Genomic DNA, 19,759 nt, shown 5'->3' on the forward strand with positions numbered 1-19,759 from the left:
TAAATTATAGGAGAGCTTGTATTTATTATAAAATTTGAAATAAATTCTATTAATTATACTTAATGGAAACCCATTATTTACTGCAATCTGTTTAATTGTAGCTAACTCTTTTTGAAAGGCGCTTGCTGATAATGGTATTTTGAATAACCGGTAGAAAAAGGAGTTGAATGCAGCAAATTTATGAGAATACGGGGAATTAGAATCAAACTGGATAATGTTGTCCGTCGAGGAAGGTTTTCTATAAATATCAAAGGTGATTTTGTTGTTATCTCTAGTCAGCAAAAGGTCTAAAAAGGAAGCTTACAGTCTTTTTCTTTTTCTAAGGTAAAAGTTATGTTAGGATGTAGAGAGTTTAAAAAATACAAAAAATTATCCAGTCCGAGTTCATCCCCACTCCAGGCCAAACAGACATCATCCACATACCGTTTGTAAAAAACAATGTCCTTGGAAAAGGTACTGCACATTATCCTACTCTCCAGGTTATACATAAAAATCTCACTTAAAAACGGGGACAGACAAGAGCCCATCGCCAACCCATTGGTCTGAAGAAACAATTGTTAAATTTAAAAAAGTTTTGGTCGAGAACAATCGATAACAAAGTGATTAAGTTGTCTATAATTAGTTTAGGTAAGGAGGTTTTATTTAACAAATTCAAGACAAGATCAACGCAATCCTTGGGAAAGGGGTTTTTAATATCTAAAGATATTAATATCGTTTTTTCAGATATTGGTGTATTTTTAAGGGTGTCAGCAAAATCTATAGAATTTTTAGTGGAGTAAATGTTATTAAATGCTGTAATATCTCTTAAGACTTTATTAAGCCACGAGGATGGTAAATAGCAAGGTGAATCTAAAAAACAAACTACAGGACCTTGGGTAAACCGTAAAGTAAAGGTGTTTTCGGGTTCATGGGGTATAACTTATACTTATTAGTGTGGAAGAAGTCGAGAGTGAGTGCGGTGTTATTTAAAGTATTTTTGAGTTTATTAAAAAATGAGTCTATTGGGTCTCTAGGAATAGGTACAAACTCATTTGAATTCAAAAAATGCAGAACTTTTTCGATATAATGACATCGCTTCATGAGTACCAAGCAATTACCTTTATCTGCCTTCGTGACAATCAAGTCGTGAACCCTGATTTTGTCTTTAATTGTTTTTAGGATTTTCTGATTACAGTTCGGCCGTTTTTTGTCACGAACGCTCGAATTGAGAAAAGTAATTAACTTTGATCTTAAAATATTTTTCAGAGAAATATCTGTGTTTTAAATTATGCTTTAGGCCTCTACTGCTAACGTCTCCCTACACTGAATGTTAGCATTATGAGAAAAATTAAATTTTAAATTTCGTTTTAACACATCCTCTTCCTCTTTAGAAAAAACAACGTCGGAGAGGTTTAGAAAGCGTTTATGAAAGTTAAAATGACATTTACCTGTTATGCGTTGCTTTTCTTCGTAGGTCATGTATTTAGTTTTTTCCCGCTTTAAATTAGTGAGTTTTCTGCCAAGCCTGAGAAAAGTTTTCTCCCCGAATGACTCATTTATTAAAAATTTATTTTTTAAAGAATAAGACTATTTTTAAGATTATAAAGACTATTTTTTAAAAAATAAACATCTTTTGAGACCATTGACTTTGTGTCCCTCTAATCTCTGAATTTTTATTATCAAGAGGTCTCTTTGAGAAAAATGGACTACTTTTTTGAATTTGAGAATGTCCGTCGAAGAGTTATTATTGCCAAATTGTGGCGCTTTTATTGTTTGTTTAGGGGTAAATTAAAACAGTCAATGGAAACAAATATTCAACTGATTTATCACACACGTATCCACTAAACACAATGACTTAAGACTACTAGAAACACTTATTTACACAATATTTATTTCCTACTATTTATTTCGATTTGAGGGTCGCTCCAATATTCAGATTTAAACTTGCCTTCTGGCGACGAAGACTCCTTATATAATAGCAAGACCATTGTTTCGGAAGATTCGCTAACTTTCAACGTGTCTCCAGAGATGTCGCGTTGTATAAAATGTTATTAATATTAGCGTCATATTATTCTCAGAAAATATATCTCTAGATAAAAAAAAAATGTATAAATATATAGTGAAAGAAAACAGAACAATTGAGAAAAAATTAAGTTAATTAAAAAAATTAAAGCGAAAAAAGGAAACAATAAAATACAACAAATAAAAAAAAAATAGGAATATATATGTTTGGGAGTACACAGTTAATTTTCATATAATTTCTTTATTTGTGAAACATTGTCTAACAGGAAATTCTCAATAATAAGACAACTTATGGTTGATAGATCAAGAAGTAAACATATAAAACTGATAAACTTTAAAAAAATAACTAAAAACTATATACCTTAGGAACCTTAAGTTAACAAAGTATAAAAACTTAATAGTCTATAAAAATTGAAATGATTCAAAAAGATCCGTTATCCCAAACTCACCACTCCAAAATATACTACAGACATAATAAAATTAAAAAGAGGAGTTTATATAGAAAAAGGTATTTGATGATTATAATCGTTGAAGTAATTTTATTTTTTAATGTAGCTATAGTGCCATTAACCAGTTAGTATCATTATTGCTATGTAAAATATTAAACCATAAACAAGCTCGATATAAAGGCGCATTTGTTGCTAAGTTAGCAGGTCTATTTTCTAAATAAAACCAAGGGGTTTTTGTAGCGTCGATAGGAGGAATAAAAAAACTCAAAAATTTTAAAAAATTTAATCTTTGTAGAACTAACTTGAAGGGCTTTCCCTCCCTGCCCTTCACATATTCCAGTCTGTCTATATTAACATTATAGTTGGGGATCCACACCATTTCTGCATAAAGTAATTTAAACTTAATTAGGCTATTATATAGGGTACCTTTCTGAATTCTTTTGATGACCAGATTACGGCTCCAAGAGTTTTCAAGGAAGATTTAAAAAATTCATCAATATGACCTCCTAGATCCCTCCTAGAGCCGACATGCTCTCAGGGAGTATTACCTAACCTATAAGTGTGCTTTATTTCATTGCGAATACTTTAATATTCAGAGGTAAATTCCCTCTGATTTATTCTACACCAGTGATCTAAAGCATAAATGCGTTCTTTGTAGTAGAACACAATCCTAATGAGTTTCTATGATGCGAAATATTTTTAACTCAAGTGCAAATGTAAGACTTATTAAGTTGGAAAATAGATGTCATAATAAAGTCTCCAATAAAGATGGTATTTTTAATACTCGAAATTCCCATGTATGTCTGGGTCATCCACATTCCATTAGGCCAAGTCATTTCCAACAAAAATTTCCACTCAATGTTTGGTGTGGCATTATTAATAATTAATTAATCGGTCCCTATGTATTTCAGCAACACTTAAATATTAAACTGATTTTCTGCTAGAGCACCACACTACGAGGAATATATATCCAGCATAATCGTGCGTCAGCACTGTTTGGGTGGATGTAAAAGAACATCTAGGCAATCAATTTCCCAATCATTGGATCACATGTGGTGAGCTGGTTTCTTGGCCGCCAAGATCCACTGACTTAAACCTAGTAGACTATTTTTTGTATGGTTATTTAAAAGAAAAAGAACTGGCAGCAATTAATTAACTGCATTAATACCTATTCCGCTAAAATTAGCGTTAACACATTTGTTAGAAATTCAATTTTAAATCTTGATAAACATGCTGAAAAGTGGTAAATTCTGGTAAGCGGTGGATTGTAAAATAATATTTTTTTATGTTTGCTTACTAATATTGTATCCGTATTGTTTATTTTATTTGTAAGATTTTAATAATTATTATTTCCTTACATTTACTAAACAGTTAATTGACGTAATAAAAATTTTATGCATAGTTACAATATGTGCACTATTTAAGAAATAACTAAATTCTATATCTAAAAAATTATCATGGTGTAAAATTTAAGGTGCAACTGACAAAATTAAGCCATTAATATAATAATAATTAAATTTGTTGCAAAAAAATTACATAGCACTCAGTTTACATTTTTTGTTTACTTACGTCTGGGGGCATGATAAACTAGTTTTTTATCTTATTTTGTTTATACAAATTATATTGTACTTTAAACAAATGCCAACATCAAATCTACAAGGTTTTTTTTACAAGCGGAATAAACATTCAAATATTCTAAAGGTTTAATATCATAAATTGGTTTATTGCGCCAAGCCATCGACTTATAATACATACATTCCTGAAAATAACTATGGTTCTGGAATGAAAGTAAGCTAATAGTTCTCATTTTACTAGAGTACTTAGTGGTTTTGTATCTTTTAAACCATGAAATATTGTTATCAACTTTTCATTTTATTGGATTCTTAAATTATGGTTGAATTTCATAATTCTTTTCTTAGTAACCGCAGACAGCCACTTGTTCATCAAAATAAATTATCATTAAAAAATTAAATACATGTATACCTTCAGGAACCATCCTTGACCCTCTGCTTTCTGCATTATACACATCAATATCAGTCTCAATATCAGCTTTATCAAGGTCTTGAATTTTGCCTATATCAATTATATGCAGATGACACATAGCTCTACTGTTCAGTCTCGTTATAAGAGATAGCAAATGCAACTAACTTGTCAGAGATATCGCTTAGATCAAACAGTTAAACTGGACCTTGCGATGGTGGAATAAAAATGAATAAAGACGTATACAAAAGGTGCAATATTCCTGCTTAAGTCTTATTTTTGGTATCTGGAAAAGAATTAGAATTTTTCATGAAAGTAAGGACGCAGGCTGGCGAAAAGAAAGAAGACACATTTTGCTTGTATGTGTTACCAAGTTACCAAATCGAAAAAAAAATTAAATGTAACATTGGACATGTGTAGTTAAATTTATATATATGGTGATATAGGAATCATTTTGAAGTTTGTTGCTAGTTGTTTTTATTACTAGTCCTCGCACTTTATCCTTTTAGAACATTTAATTACTTAATTGCTTATTTTTCTGGTTTAGTTTGTAATATGTTTTGAATTAGTTTGTAATCTATATTTTTAAATTTGCACACAGATCTAAACAGAGTCTAGGCTAGTCTAGACGTCTAAAACGACATGGCCTTTTGTTTTCCTTATGATACCTATATAATTTCACTTGATATTGATGGTTAATTACATTCGCTGTATTTTTGGAAAACAATAAATTTAATTTGTTATTATTATTATCATTATTATTGTTATTATATGTAGTACTTCTGGTGACGAAACTGTGTTATTGCACTAAATGTATGAAAAAATTTTTTTTATTGCTTTATGTATGTAACTCTTTTATGCTAAATAAACAGTACTATTATTCTTATTATTAATTTCTTTGTTCAGTGTTCATTTGCTTTTGTAAAATGTCTTAATTTTCACTTTTTTTTAATTAGGAAGGCCTAAATTGAAAGAGATTCATACTCTACTAGGTATTTGACCATTTTTCGGGCTGTATACGCAGAGCAGGGTTTTTTTTATAAAAAAATCTCACGTCAAGTCCAAATTTTTATTTGGCGTCAAGTTTGCTTAAATGTTAATAAAAATTAAAATATTCTATACCTTTGTATTTTAGAGAATTTCAAATTCCTTTAACGTTATGTTAACCTAGAGTGATCTATTGCATCATACCTGTTAATAAAATATGAATCTAGTCTAAATATATATTTTTAATGCCTTGATCAACTACCGAATACAACATGTAAATAAGCCCATATAATCTCTGGCATAAAACGGTTAAACATATACGACAATACCTTTAATTGCGTTAGTAAAAGTGTTAAAGCGCCAACAATACCCTCCGGATGACTTTCAGAAAACGCCCGAAAACATCGAGTCTCTCGCTTTCCGAAGCACAATTAATTATTTTTCATGGTGCTTGAATGTTCTGAATAACAGGATATTTCCTCCCTATTTTTTAAGCGCGCTTCTGTTACAATTTACTATTGTATTCTGATGTAGATATTATAAACCCCTCGCGGCCATTATAAACTTTGAAAACTTTGCGATTCATCTATTAGAGTGACTCGACGGATTATTCCCGCTCTCGTTTTGATACTTGAATATGTATCCTTTTTTTCTTTTGACTGCTGGTATTTTTTGGACTTTTCAAACGGTTTTTTTTTGTATGTGTGTATGTAAAGGATCTTTCGAGGGTTAAAGGCATTTATTAATGGGATTGCAAAATAACAATGATTAATACTAAAATGACTCTCTATTTCTCTATTTCCCTTTACACTGCGACCATTGTTGATCTATTACGCTTCCCCTATAAGATCCTCCTCACTTTGTGTAAATGTATGTAGAATCTCTTACGCTCGACCATTTACAAACTAGGCTCCCATTGACTCTTCCTCTCCGCAGGATCTACAGATGTCTGTATCCGACAAGCTCATTCCGTATAGGTGGCGTTGCAGGTGTAGTGGGTCTGTGAGCACCCCTACCAGCATCCGTAAGCTTTTCCCGTCCAGTCTTAGAGCTAGATCCGCCCTCCCCATCGTCGAAGTAACAGAAATGTTTTGGAATGAACCAACACATTGGTGTGATTCCAATGTCGCGTCATCCTGGACGATGTCCATTTCGCAATCTCTCCTTTTTTAATTTTTGTTGAACCCAAAAAATGAAGATGGATCCAATAAAGTTTCTCTCAGCTCTTTTTTTTGCGTAGATGTCTGCCTTCTCATTCCCGGCGTGCCCCTCATATTCTGGTACTTATACTGGATAATAGTATGTGTACAGCCGCTCAACGTCTTAAGGACCGATTGACTATCCGAGAATATCTCAACCCGTATTCCCCTATGTCCTCTTTTAGATAGGATTTCCCCAGTCTCCAATATCGCGTATAGTTCCAGTTGCAAAGTTGCTGTATCCTTGCTCAGTGACTTGTTTGTTCTAGACCGCACTATTCCTGCGTCAACTCCTTGGAGCGGTTCTGATCCAGCCGTATACCTCATTTCCGATCCATCCCCTAACCACCTTGGGTTTGCACCATTATTCCCTTGTAGCGAAGAGGATCCTGTATTTGGTATCGGAACAGTATACCGACTTCATATGGTCGCCCACTTGAAACATATCAAATTTATTCCAGATTCCCCTCAGAATTAGGAAGGTTGTCCGTCCTAAGGTTTTTTCCTGTAGATGGAGATTGCCCTCATAGCTGCAAATCAAGGCAAAAAAGAGAACTAGATACTTCACCCTCTCCCTCGGAACGTTCTCGATGCCGCTCATTCAAAGACTGGGGATGTTGATCACCCTTTTCTTTATAGATAGCCCCTCCATAGGGCCAGAGAACCTTAGAAAAATCCCCATCCAGGGCTTTTTCCTTGGATTCCAAGGCCTTTTCGATATTCCAAACTATTTTGTGCAATGCCGTAATAGTTGATCTGCCATTCTGATAGGCAAATTGAAGTCAATGCAGCGGACTCATCGAGAAAACCCCCATCTTGAGGTATAATTTCCTAATTGTCTTCAACATAAAAGAAGATAGACTAATTGGCCTATAGGACTTAAGATTCCAAGGGTCTGTTCTCCCTCTTGGGTATAAATATGACCCACGACCCCTACCGCCCTTCAAATCCTTAGAACATACCCCAATGTTATGCTTCTATCTCCCGATAGAAGACAGCATTTCCTCTTGACAATAATGCCGGATAGATGCCATCTCGTCCCGGTGACTTGAAAGGTCTGAAATAATTCACAGTTTGAATTTACATTTCATTCTCTCAATCCACGATCTTCGACACTCATGTGGCCATGCCACTTGAGTAATGTATATAATTAATTAAATAAAGTAATAATTGACACACTGAACATCCGAAGCTCCAAACCTATAGTCAGGTAAGTGAGTTCTAAGAAGACGTTTTAATATCCCATTGTAAGTACTATTGCCCTCCTTCAGTGTGCCTCTCGGATTCGTGCCCTCTTTTCAAAGAGTCTTGTGCGGCCTGGCTGTGGGTGAGACGTCCTTAAGGTTTTCCATTTTACAGTTGTTTAATTTGGCTGTAATAAACAGCTAAATAAATTACCGAAGAGATTGCAGAAGTCGAAATAGTCGCAATAATGGAAATTATGGTTCTCTTATTGTTCAGGTTCAGCTAGCGTTTGAGAGTATTTGGTTGCACTAACCAAAAGTGTGGCAGCACCAATATGATTCCGAGAGGAAGGAGGACTGTTATTCGAAAGATACTCAATGAAACACAAAGAACAGCGTGTCTGGGTATAGCAGGAGCAATGGCAGTGACACCGACTGCTGTCCTAGAAAACCTGATAACATTAGTAGTACGGAATGAAGCAAAAAGGCTCTTAACGATCATAAGGAAAGTTGGAAACAATGGCCTATTTGACGTAAGACAGGACTTTGGGCGTATGTCATGAAGAACGGACAAAACCAAGATCACAAGGCCAGGCAAACTCTTTAGTAATTAGAAAGGGAAAGGAGACCACTGAGAACAGAAGTTATCTGACTTAGGCAAGGCGACTATTCAGTATGATACACTGCGGCCATACGATCCAACATCAGGGTACCAGTGGGCGTATTAGAGGATGGACAACAGGCAGGCAACTCACCCTGAACCTGGAAGCAACAGACTTACAGGCAAACATAATAGGATTCCAGAACTGTGTCTAACTGATGACTCGGGAGAGTAGATACATCGCTATGTAGAGCTTATGAGGAACAGGAAGAAGTCCCTCTTTGCATTCTATGCTTTTGCAAATCATTGAACCAGATCAAGAGGATAAGAACTACTCCACTAGACAAAATACTGAACTTTCTAGAAGCAACAGAACTAAACATGTAGGGATAAATCTATGGGGTACAATAGCATTGCAACATAGCAGACCGAGGCCCACACTACCGGGGATTCAAGATCTACCAGTGTTCATAAAGAATTTCTTCGCCGACAAAAAAAAACAAAAGTAAAACGAGAAAATGTCGAGGATGTAAACATTTATCAGGGAAATGAAAGAAAAAAGAGAAAAGTTCCTACTAATGTTCCATGCGCAGCTAAACGATTTATAGGTTTTAAACACTGGCCAAACAACAAAGAAATAAATAATCAATGCACTAAGTGCGATGTATTTATTTGCCTAAACAAAAGTAGAAACTGTTTTATTTTATTCTGAAAAAAGTAATAAAGAGAATTTTTACAATTGCGCTTTTATTTATTTAATCAAGATTCACAATTGTATATTAGGGTGGAGTGAAAACGGCATCGAAAAAAAAATCCTTAAATCAGTTGACCTATATGTGGAAAAGTTGCCTAGTATAATGGTCTATTCTAGAAAAAATAAGTGGCTTAAAATATTGCCATCTTCTACTGCCCATTTGACCTTGAAATTTCATTAGTTAAAGAAAATATTTTTTATAGCCGTGATGCAGCTCTTCGCTTATTTTTATCGAAAATCTGTTATTTTTGATGGAAATAACCCAGAACTCACCGCGTGGAGGTAGCTGCATATCGAGTTCCACCACCCTCCCACCCTAATTTGTACTTTTGTGATAATTTTCATTAAAAACTTGAAGGTATTGACTTTTTGACTTGAATACTGGCAAACTAGCTCTAGCAATTCGTGCCCTTATAAATTATTTATAATTATATAAATCCATCCCTTGCTGTATTTCCACATACAGCAACTGTTTTTTTTTTTTAAATCAAACCTATTTCCTGAAACCAATTTCCTGTTGGCTTGCTGTTTTCCTACACTTCAATAATCTTCTGAGACCTAATTCTCTCACATCAGCCAACATAGCCAATAAGAGATTTTCAGGATGACCAAAATAGCCGTTCCTTTGAATTACTAGGTCTATGATTTTTATTAAATCTTCTGGTAAAAATCTTGATTTTTCAATCATACCAAATAGATGCTTGCTCCCATGACGACATGATGGTTGGATTTTGATTGCAAACGACATGGTGGCATACACTTTCATGACATATTCTGTTAGAATACTTACATTTTGTGATGGTTTCTCTATGGAGACATATAATCGTAAAATCCGGTTTGTGGTCGTAAGCCATCTGGAATGAGCCATTTTACCTGGATTCCTTTTCGACAAGTTCTAAGAGATGTTACCTTTTGAAATGGTATTACAAATTTCATATAGGTATTGTTGGTCGGTGCTTAGTTGATAAGCACTAATTTCAGGCAAAGTAATTTGTATCCTTTTAAAATTTGTAGGTTGTAAGGTTTCACATTTTTCTAATTGCTTTCCTATCTCGCCACGAAATCCTTTTGGGCCAGTGGTTTTTCTGTCCAAATGTTGCAGCAAATGTCTTAAAGGTAATTCGTTTGCGTTCAATAGGCAAACAAACCATTGTAGGAATCGATTCAGCGAGAGCTCAAGCTGTCTAATAATTCCATTCTTATTACCAGTATTTACTGCTGTACCATCACAACCTATAGCCCACAAATTAGAAACGTCAAAATTATGCTCCAAAAATTCTAGAATGCTTCTTATGTTTCTGAAACTAGGACTATATGCTCCTCAATCTTCGTTTTCTTGAAAGAAATTCCTTCTTCATTAGTTTGAACTAACGTTTGGTCTTTTCTTCCATCTAAATATATTCCATATACGAATTTAAAACCTTTTTCTTTATCTTTTCTCTTGAGGTCAGATCGAGATTTTGCCCTTTCTCTTCGAATTTTACTGCGGTCGACAATTTTTGATGAATCCTCTGTAGTAATTATTCCCATATCTTTTAACTATCTTACTTTAACTAATCTTTGTTTGCCTCTTTGGCGCTTAGCCGGCGCAACGCGTTGTCAAAGAACATGTAGTATTGTTTCAAGGTCGTTATATTGAGTTGTTGTTTAGTTCTGGCAATGTTTTGTAATACCTTCTTTACGTAAATATCCAGTAATAATTACTAATAAGATATTATTAAAAATAATAAAAAATTATATATATTTTTTTACTATTGGGAAAATTTCAATGTTCAAAGCTGTTTGGGCAGTAGAAGTTTTAGGTTGATTGAACTGAGATTTTTTTTGATGAATACTGGTAGTAAAAGGCAACTTTTCTACACATAGGCTTTAGGGAAATATGAAAAAAAATATTTCGCTCCAGCCTATTGTATATGGCCCAAAAACAAACTTTTTTATAAAAAAAAATGATTTCGGAACTCTAAAGGATAACTGATAAGCGATACTGATCCCTCAGAAATTAAACGTTCGAGATGGTTTTTTAGATGATCATTTAATTGGACTATTCTTACTCGAAAATTTAAATGAATATCTCAATTTCCATCTTCCATTACCTGAATTTGTTGGAGAATGCCATCAGCCCAGCAGTGCTGATCGAACTGACAGGATCTCTACACCGTGATTTGGAAACAAACCGTAGGCAATTATTTTAGAACTTTTGTAATCATATTGTGGCAAGCACCTTAAAGTTACAGTGAGACAATACCAAAGTCTGATTCTTTCAATAAGATGAAATTATATTTAATTTCTATCTGTCTGTTGCCTTTTATATACTTGAATGTCAAAACACTAAATAGGTATAAGTAATTGGCCGCAAATCAGAGAAATTATTAAAAGTTATTCATTGAATAGAAAAACTTTCCGCTTTTATGGACACATTAAAAATGTTAATTAAAAAAGGACAGGGCAACATAATCTAAGCAGGGAAAGACTGATACAATTATCACCCGCTGCATTGGATTTTAATTTAGAGTATTTGGACAGAGCCATTTCCACTTAATTATCTGGTACTTGACATAATTATACAGATCAGTAATCATCAATTAATAAGAAATGATCGTCAAAATCTTAGGGGTGGTGGTATTGTTGCCTATGTCCAGAATGGTTTATCATATGAAATTATTTTATCTGAAAGTCATTTCAGATTTTTTTGAAAGTTTATGGGTAAAAATTTTTATTAGTAAGGAGTCATACATTTTCGGCATAGTCTATAGGCCTCCAAGTTTAAATATTCAGAGTTTTTTTTAACTTTAGAGAAAACACTAATTGACATTTTTTCAAATTTTAATAATACAATGTGTCTAGGTGATTTTAACATTGATATATCTAAATTAAATTACAGTCATGCAACTCAGCTTATTTCTTTGTGTGAAACTTTCGATTTGAAGCAACTTATAACCGAGCATACTCGTATGACCAACAACACTAGTTCAATTATAGATCTTATTTTTACAAATTATGTTGGCATTCTGAAATCTGGCATAATAAGCTCTACATTTTCTGACCATTTTGGCGTTTTTTGTGAATTTAATGTGACGGAGTCTATTGTACAACCGCACATTGTACCTTATAGATCCTTAAAAGATATAAACCTAAACAACTTTCAAGAGGATTTGGAGGCTGTTCCATTTCATTTAATATATGAATTCGAATCCATAGATGATAAGATACATTTTTTAAACAATAATTTACTCAAATTATTCGACAAGCATGCTCCTATTAAAACTATAGTTGTTCGAAAAAAAAAAGATTCTCCGTGGCTGACAGATAATATTAAACTATTGCAAAAATTAAGAAATAAGGCATTAAAGGATTTTAAAACAACTAAACTGCTAGCTAAATGGAACTATTACAAACAGCTTAGAAACTATACAACAACAGCGATTAGAGCGGAAAAAAGGGCTTTTTATAGTGATAAATTTGAGAATTGTAAAGATTTACAAGCTATTTGTGATGTTTCTTCAAAGCATTTATTAAAATTAAATCCTTCGAAGTCATCTATAATGTTCATAGGTAATCGAACTAATGTAAATAATATTTTAAATGGTATAAATATTAAATTGGGGGACGAAAGAATTCCAGTTGTTGACAAATGTAAGAGTTTGGGCCTTATAGTAGATAATAATATTCGTTTTAAACATCACGTGTCTAATATTCTTAAAAAGGCATATCTTGCTTTGAAATTAATTTATTTGCATAGACACTATTTAAGTAAAGATATTAAGAAGCTTTTATGTGATTCATTGGTCCTTTCACAATGTAATTACTGTGATGTAGTGTATGGCTGGTGTCTTGATTATGAGGATAGGGGTAGACTGCAAAAGCTCCAAAACTCTTGCATTCGACTAATATTTGGCATTCATAGGAGAAACCGCATTTCCCATAAACTTCACGAACTTGGATGGCTTAATATGCATAATCGAAGAATTGCTCATTCTTCAAAATTTTTTTATAAAATTTTAATATATCGTAGTCCGCCCTATCTCTATCAAAAAATAACTTTTAGAAATGATGTACACCATTTAAATTTAAGAAGAAATACTATTCTCATTCCGAGACATAAAACACAGTTATTTAAACGATCATTTTCTTACAATTTTGCTTATCAAATAAATTCTTTAAATTTGGATCCGGACCAATTATCAATTTCTTGTAATACTTTTCGTAGGAGGATGATTGTACATCTAATGAATCAGCAGGGTATATAATTTAAGTTCTTTTTTTTAACTTTTTGAATGGTTGTTTTCTTGAGTAATTTATTGCAATTTTTGGTATTGGGATCATTTTATTTATTTATTTATTGTCTGCAATAATTTCTCTATTTTTTGTTATTTAACAAAAAATTTAATCTGTTTTTTGGGTTTTTGCAGTGTGTATTGTTTTGCTTGATGTTAAACTGTCAAATTTAGAACTCTTATATGTAGGTTTATTAGGTATATGATTAAAGAAAAAGCGGTATTTAATCAGTTATTAGTTAAGCGTTACTGTTAATGAGCGTTACTAAAATTACCATTTTTTTTAATGAAGTGTGGGGCCACAATGTTAAAGACCAGAATCTGCCATGGCAGAATTCTGAATTTGTAGGTCTTTTATTTGCGTAAATTTATTGCTAGATTTTGTAAACTTGTATTTTTTTTTGTTTCTTCTATGCAAATAAAAAATATTTATTATTATTATTATTATAATTAGAGTCTAAATGCTAAATTCAAATTCTTGAAATGTCATTCCATACTCTCATCCTGTCAAAGTGCAAGATTTTTTGGTTCAGCTCTATAAGATGTGTAGTACTTCAGTGTTTTTATATTCTGCTTATTGCAAATTTACTAGAGCTAAAAATTTGATTATCATTAAAGAAAACCATACCATCTTCTAATAATACTGCAAAAACGTTTTCACTAGTGAGTTTAGAATTTTCACCAGCGAGTAAGACGCATTGCAATATTCAAAAAAAAGAGCTAATAATTATTAAAATTAATATTTAATTATTAACGAAAGTTTCTGATTAGGAAGAGAGAGACTATCAAATGGCCCGCGAGATCACCCGATTTATTAACCCTTGATTTCTTTCTGAGGGTTCTTTTTGTGAGTATTTTTAAAATCGAAAATTTAGGCCATCCAGTCCAAAACCTTGAAAGATTTATGAAACATTCGTCTGTTTTGGATGGCCCCTCCTGTATACTGGAGTTATGTTTCGAAATTTAAATTGATGACATTAGTTAAAAAAAACAGGTCAATTTACCCAAAGTTACTAAATGCGGGTACTATTGTATAACTTTAAAATATACCAGCTGAAAAGGTTTTTCTCAAGTGTACTAATAGTTTTTTGGCCTGCTGTATCTTAATTATGAACATTAAGACATAAAGGAACATTTAAAAACCATATTTTTCTGTCCTCCTTTTTACTCGAGTAAACGCCTTTCTTGATGTTAATAAATTGCAACCCATCAGAGATATGGAATTAAGATGGATGGAATAGGAAGAGGTAAATGAAGGGTGGCTTTTAATTTTTAAAGTTATTAAAGGACTTTTTTGACTTTTTTAAAACTCTTGCTATTAATAAGAAACTGCCCTGCTTCTCAGGAGATTAACACACACATTGTTTTTTAAACAAGTTTTTCCTTTATTTATATTACAATTAAAATAATTATTATCTAATGTGTGTTTGTTAGTCCTCAAATTGTTTTTTCTTTTTCTTCTTTGCTGGTTCTAAGCCACTGGAAAATTCTGATGTAGTTAAACTTATGGATTTGATTGGTCGCTTTTTGGGCCACGGTCTTTTTAGTTCTTCGTTGTCTCTGTAAAAAAAAATTATTTAACTAGGACAGAAAATATTAATAAATGTATTATAAAAATAATAATAAACAAATTTTTGACAAGTACATTTTTAAAAATGTATTGACTAACTGGCTATACACATAAAGGGATCTCTCTGTGTATTGTGGCTATACATAGCAAAAATTATAATCAAATATTATGATATATTTAGTAAATTTATAAACATATTTCATATCTGAACTAATTCATATTCAATTAATTCTTAGGAAGATAGCTCTCCAACATTTCCAAGGAAACTTTTTTTATTATAAGTTTTACATAATATTTCAACAGTAAAAGATTACCGCCTTGGTTCGTGTGATTTTCCTATAAATACAATAGTTTTGGAGTTATTTGGTAGTAGTTTAATGGATTGAAAAAATGTTGATACTATCAAAAGTTTTGCAAGAATCTAAATATTTTAAGAAATGAAGTAACGTTTTTTCCTGATTTTAGTTTCAAAGGAAAGCCGATGGTTCCTTTACGAAAAAAATCCTTGCAAGTTTCCTTGTAAATCCGAGCGTTTTGGTATTATTGAGTAGTAGTTCTCAATATTGGAGTAGTAATGGACTGAACAAATCTCGATACCGTCACAGGCTTTACAAAAATCTAAATATTTTAAAAAATCAGGTAACGATCTTATTGATTTCAGTTTCAAATGAAATCCGAGGGTTTCTTTATCAAAAAAACTCCTTACCAGTTTACTTTTAAATATCACGTTTTGGAATTATTGACTAGCTTTTCAATGGATTAAGAAAATCTTAAAATACCTAACGATTTTCTTAATTTTTGTTTCAAATGAAAGCCGATGAGTTCCTTCACCAAAAAAGTCCTTACAAATTTCCTTGGTAATATAAATGTTTCGGAGTTATTAAGTGGGTGTTCAATAGAGCGAAAAAATCATGATACTGTCAAAGGCATCTTAGAAATCTATATTTTTTTGAAGTCATGTAACGATTTTAGTTTGAAATAAAAGCCGATGAGTTCCTTCACCAAAAAGTTACTTACAAGTTTCCTTGTAAATACAAACGTTTTGAAGTTATTGAGTAGCTTTTCAATGGATTGAAAATATCTTGATACTGTCAAAATCTTTGCAAGAATCTAAATATTTTGAGAAATGAAATATCGATTTTTCTTCTAAAGCTTTATATTATATTAACAGGAACTGTGGCATTGTTTTGTGCCTGTCAAAATAATTAACAAACTTTTATGATACTATAAAGTGTTTTTTTTTTGTTATTTCTACGTAAGCATTTGGTATCATTGCATCAGAGATGTTGCAAGCAAACAAACTGCCCATAGTTCCACGGCAATGCTAATTCTAGCCTTTCAATGTTCTAAGAAGAATCATTTTAAGGGCCTGTTTAACTAAAGTTTTCCTCTTAGGCTTCTAGGTAATTGAAGGAAAAAGGAGATATATAAAGATGTAGATATTTCAGAATGTAAGTGTAAACTAGATATTTTACTAATGTGAAAAAACCATAATCATGCTTTTAAACAAGCGTATAGAGACGAAAAACTTAAATATGACAGCTTATTAGTTAACGCACGTGCAACGCAATATGAAACCCCAATTAAAAGCTCCGATAACAAATCAAAATGTACGTGGTCTATTTGCAAGACACAATATTGTTAAATTAGAAGGTGAACCAAATAAAATTGCAAATATTTTTAATGCGTTTTTCATTTCTGTTATTCCAGATTTATTAAGTTCCGTAACCAAAATTTCGTTTAACTCTTTAATTGAAGCAAATTCTAGGTCAATGTTTTAAGTCACTCTAGAGTTATATTAGTCCGTTACACCAAAGGAAGTTAGTGACATAGCGCATAGTGAAGTAGATGAAATCCCTACAAATATTTTTATCAACTCCTGAAATCAATAATGTACTGTGCTATGTAATTAACATCTTTTAAACATGGAATATTTCCAAAAAATCTAAAAATTGCCCAAATAAATCCGTGCTTTAAAAAAGACGATTCTGATAATTTTAATAGTTATAGACCCATAAGCCTATTAGCGGGTTTTTCAAAAATTTTTGAAGTAGCTGAGCCCAAGGCTGATCATTTCTTTACTTCCAATAACCTGTTTAGTGAAAATCAACGCGGTTTTTTAAAAGGCAAATCAACACAAACTGCAATATTTGCATTCTCTAAGAACATTGTAGAACATTTGTAAAATAGGGGAGTTGCTCTTGGAATGCTTTTAGATTTAACCAAAGCGTACGATTGTTCCCTATTCAAACAATGTTAATAAAAAAGTTAGAGAAATATGGCATAAGGGGTAATGTTATAGAGTGGTTTAGGTCCTACACTAATGACAGAAAACAAATAGTACAAGTGTCAAAGGATAAGAAAATAAGTTATTCTAAATATTTATTTAATGATAGAGGAATTGCATAAGGCAGCATACTTGGTGAGGTATTGATTAATGAAATTGATCTCCTAATAATAATGATGGCACTAGAATTATTACTGCTGGTAAATCATTAAAAGATTATTAGCTAAAATAGAAGAATTCTTTGACATCATCACACAGTGGTTTAATACAAATATGTTAATTTTAAACAACGAAAAAATAATTATTATAATGTTTCTAAAAAAACAATTTGGCAATAATGATTTAAATGTAAACGAAAATGCAAAGATGTTGGCTTTATTCAATCAACACCTTGGCTGGTAATACCGTATAAACCAGCTAGTAAAAAAGTTAAATTCTATTTGTTATGGTATTAGAGTAGTTCGAAAATACATGAATAAAAATATATATATATATATTTAATATGAAATATTTTTCAATTTATTCCACGTTTTTGGAAGCATTTTTTTTATATATGTCAGGCATTTGAAATAATTTTTATCTTTCAGTTTATTGAAATGTCAAACGCCTGGAATAATAACGAACTTACTCCAAAGGCGTGGAATAAAATAAACAATTATTTGGAATTCATAGAATATTAAAACAATCACTAATTAATATGAAATATTTTTAATTTTATTCCAGGCTTTTGAAAGCATTTTTTTATATTCCAGGCATTTGAAATTTGAATAACCTGAATAAAAAAAATCATTTCAAATGCCTGTAATATGAAAAACACTTTCAAAAACCTGAAATAAACTAAAAAACATTTAATATTTATTAATGATTATTTTAATATTTTATATGAATTTCAAATAACTTTTTATTTTATTCCACGTCTTTGGAGTAAATGTTTTATTATTCCAGGTATTTAAATAAACTGAAGCAAAAAAAATCATTTCAAATGCCTAGAATAATAAAAAAATTACTCCAACGACGTGGAATAAAATGAAAAGTTATTTAAAATTCATATAGAATAATTAACTAATCAAAAATTAAGATGAAATATTTTTTAATTTATTCCATGCTCTTGGAAGCATTTTTTAAATGTCAGGCATTTGAAATAATTTTTATCCTTCAGTTTGTTCAAATTTCAAATGCCTGAGATAATAAAAAATTATTCCAAAGACGTGTAGTAAAATGAAAAAATATTTGAAATTTATATGGACTATTAAAATATTTACTACTTAACATGAAATATTTTTGAGTTTATTCCAGGCGTTTGAAAGCGTTTTTTCATATTCCAGGCATTTGAAATTTGAATAAACTAAAGAAAAATAATAATTGTAAATGCCTGGAATATGAAAAAACGCTTCTAAATGCTTGGAATAAACTCAAAAACATTTCATATATTAGAGATTATTTTAATATTCCACGAATTTCAAATAATTGTTAATTTAATTCCACGTCTTTGAAGTAAATGTTTTATTATTCCAGGCATTTGAATAAACTGAAGCAAAAAAAAATCATTTCAAATGCCTGGAATAATAAAAAAATTATTCCAAAGACGTGGAATAAAATGAAAAATTATTTAAAATTCATATGGAATAATAAAATAATTAGTATGAAATATTTTTGAATTTATTCTACGTTCTTGGAAGCATTTCTTAAATATGCCAGGCATTTGAAATGATTTTTTTTGGTGTGCTGGAATATGAAAAAACGCTTCGCGTATTAGTGAATATATTAATATTTCATATGATTTCATGTCTTTGAAGTAAATTTTTTATCGTTCCAGGTATTGAATAAAATTATTTCAAATGCCTGGAATATGAAAACCATACTCTCAAAAGCCTGGAATAAACTTAAAAATATTTCATATTAATGATTGATTATTTTAATATTCCACGTTTTTGGAGTGAATGTTTTGCATTGGCATTTGAAATGATTTTTGTTCTTCAGTTTGTTCAAATTTCAAATGCCTGGAATAATAAAAAAATTATTTTGAAGGAGTGTAATAAACTAAAAAATTATTTAAAATTCATATGGAATAATGAAATAATCACTAGTTACTATGAAATAATTTTTGTTTTTATTCCACCCTTTTGGAGGCATTTTCCTAATATTCCAGGCATTTAAAATAATTTTCAACCATTCAGTTTATTATTCAATTCAAATTCCAAACCGAAACTCCCAATTAAACTTGTGTTAACTGGTTGCCTCCACTTTTCCCTTTTCCTCTTCTTTTCCCCATAGAATACCACCGATCCTTAGAGGATAATTTTTTAATCTTAATAATTAAAAAAAAAATCAATTTTTGGTGAAAAAATTCGATACGGGGGGGTATACCCGAAAAATGAAAAAACCCAAACTTTGAAGGTCGACATCTCGGCTTCTATGGGAGCTATCGGGAAAATTCCAACGGTTTTGTCTTAGTTTCGTCATTCTGAATCCA

The 19,759-nt window shown here is 31.5% G+C and overlaps 1 protein-coding gene across 1 annotated transcript in view; it reads right to left on the reverse strand.

Annotated features, from left to right (window-relative positions):
- Positions 1 to 14,790: 14,790 nt before the first annotated feature.
- The window catches only part of LOC126744683 (probable ATP-dependent RNA helicase CG8611), a 37,310-nt gene continuing 32,341 nt past the window's right edge, over positions 14,791 to 19,759 (reverse strand). The window contains exon 9 of the mRNA XM_050452194.1: positions 14,791 to 14,989. Coding sequence (XP_050308151.1) covers positions 14,860 to 14,989 — 130 coding nt within the window. The 3' untranslated portion in view covers positions 14,791 to 14,859. The remainder of the gene's footprint in view (positions 14,990 to 19,759) is intronic.

The sequence above is a fragment of the Anthonomus grandis genome, chromosome 14 (assembly GCF_022605725.1).
Source record: "Anthonomus grandis grandis chromosome 14, icAntGran1.3, whole genome shotgun sequence".
Lineage (NCBI taxonomy): Eukaryota > Metazoa > Arthropoda > Insecta > Coleoptera > Curculionidae > Anthonomus > Anthonomus grandis.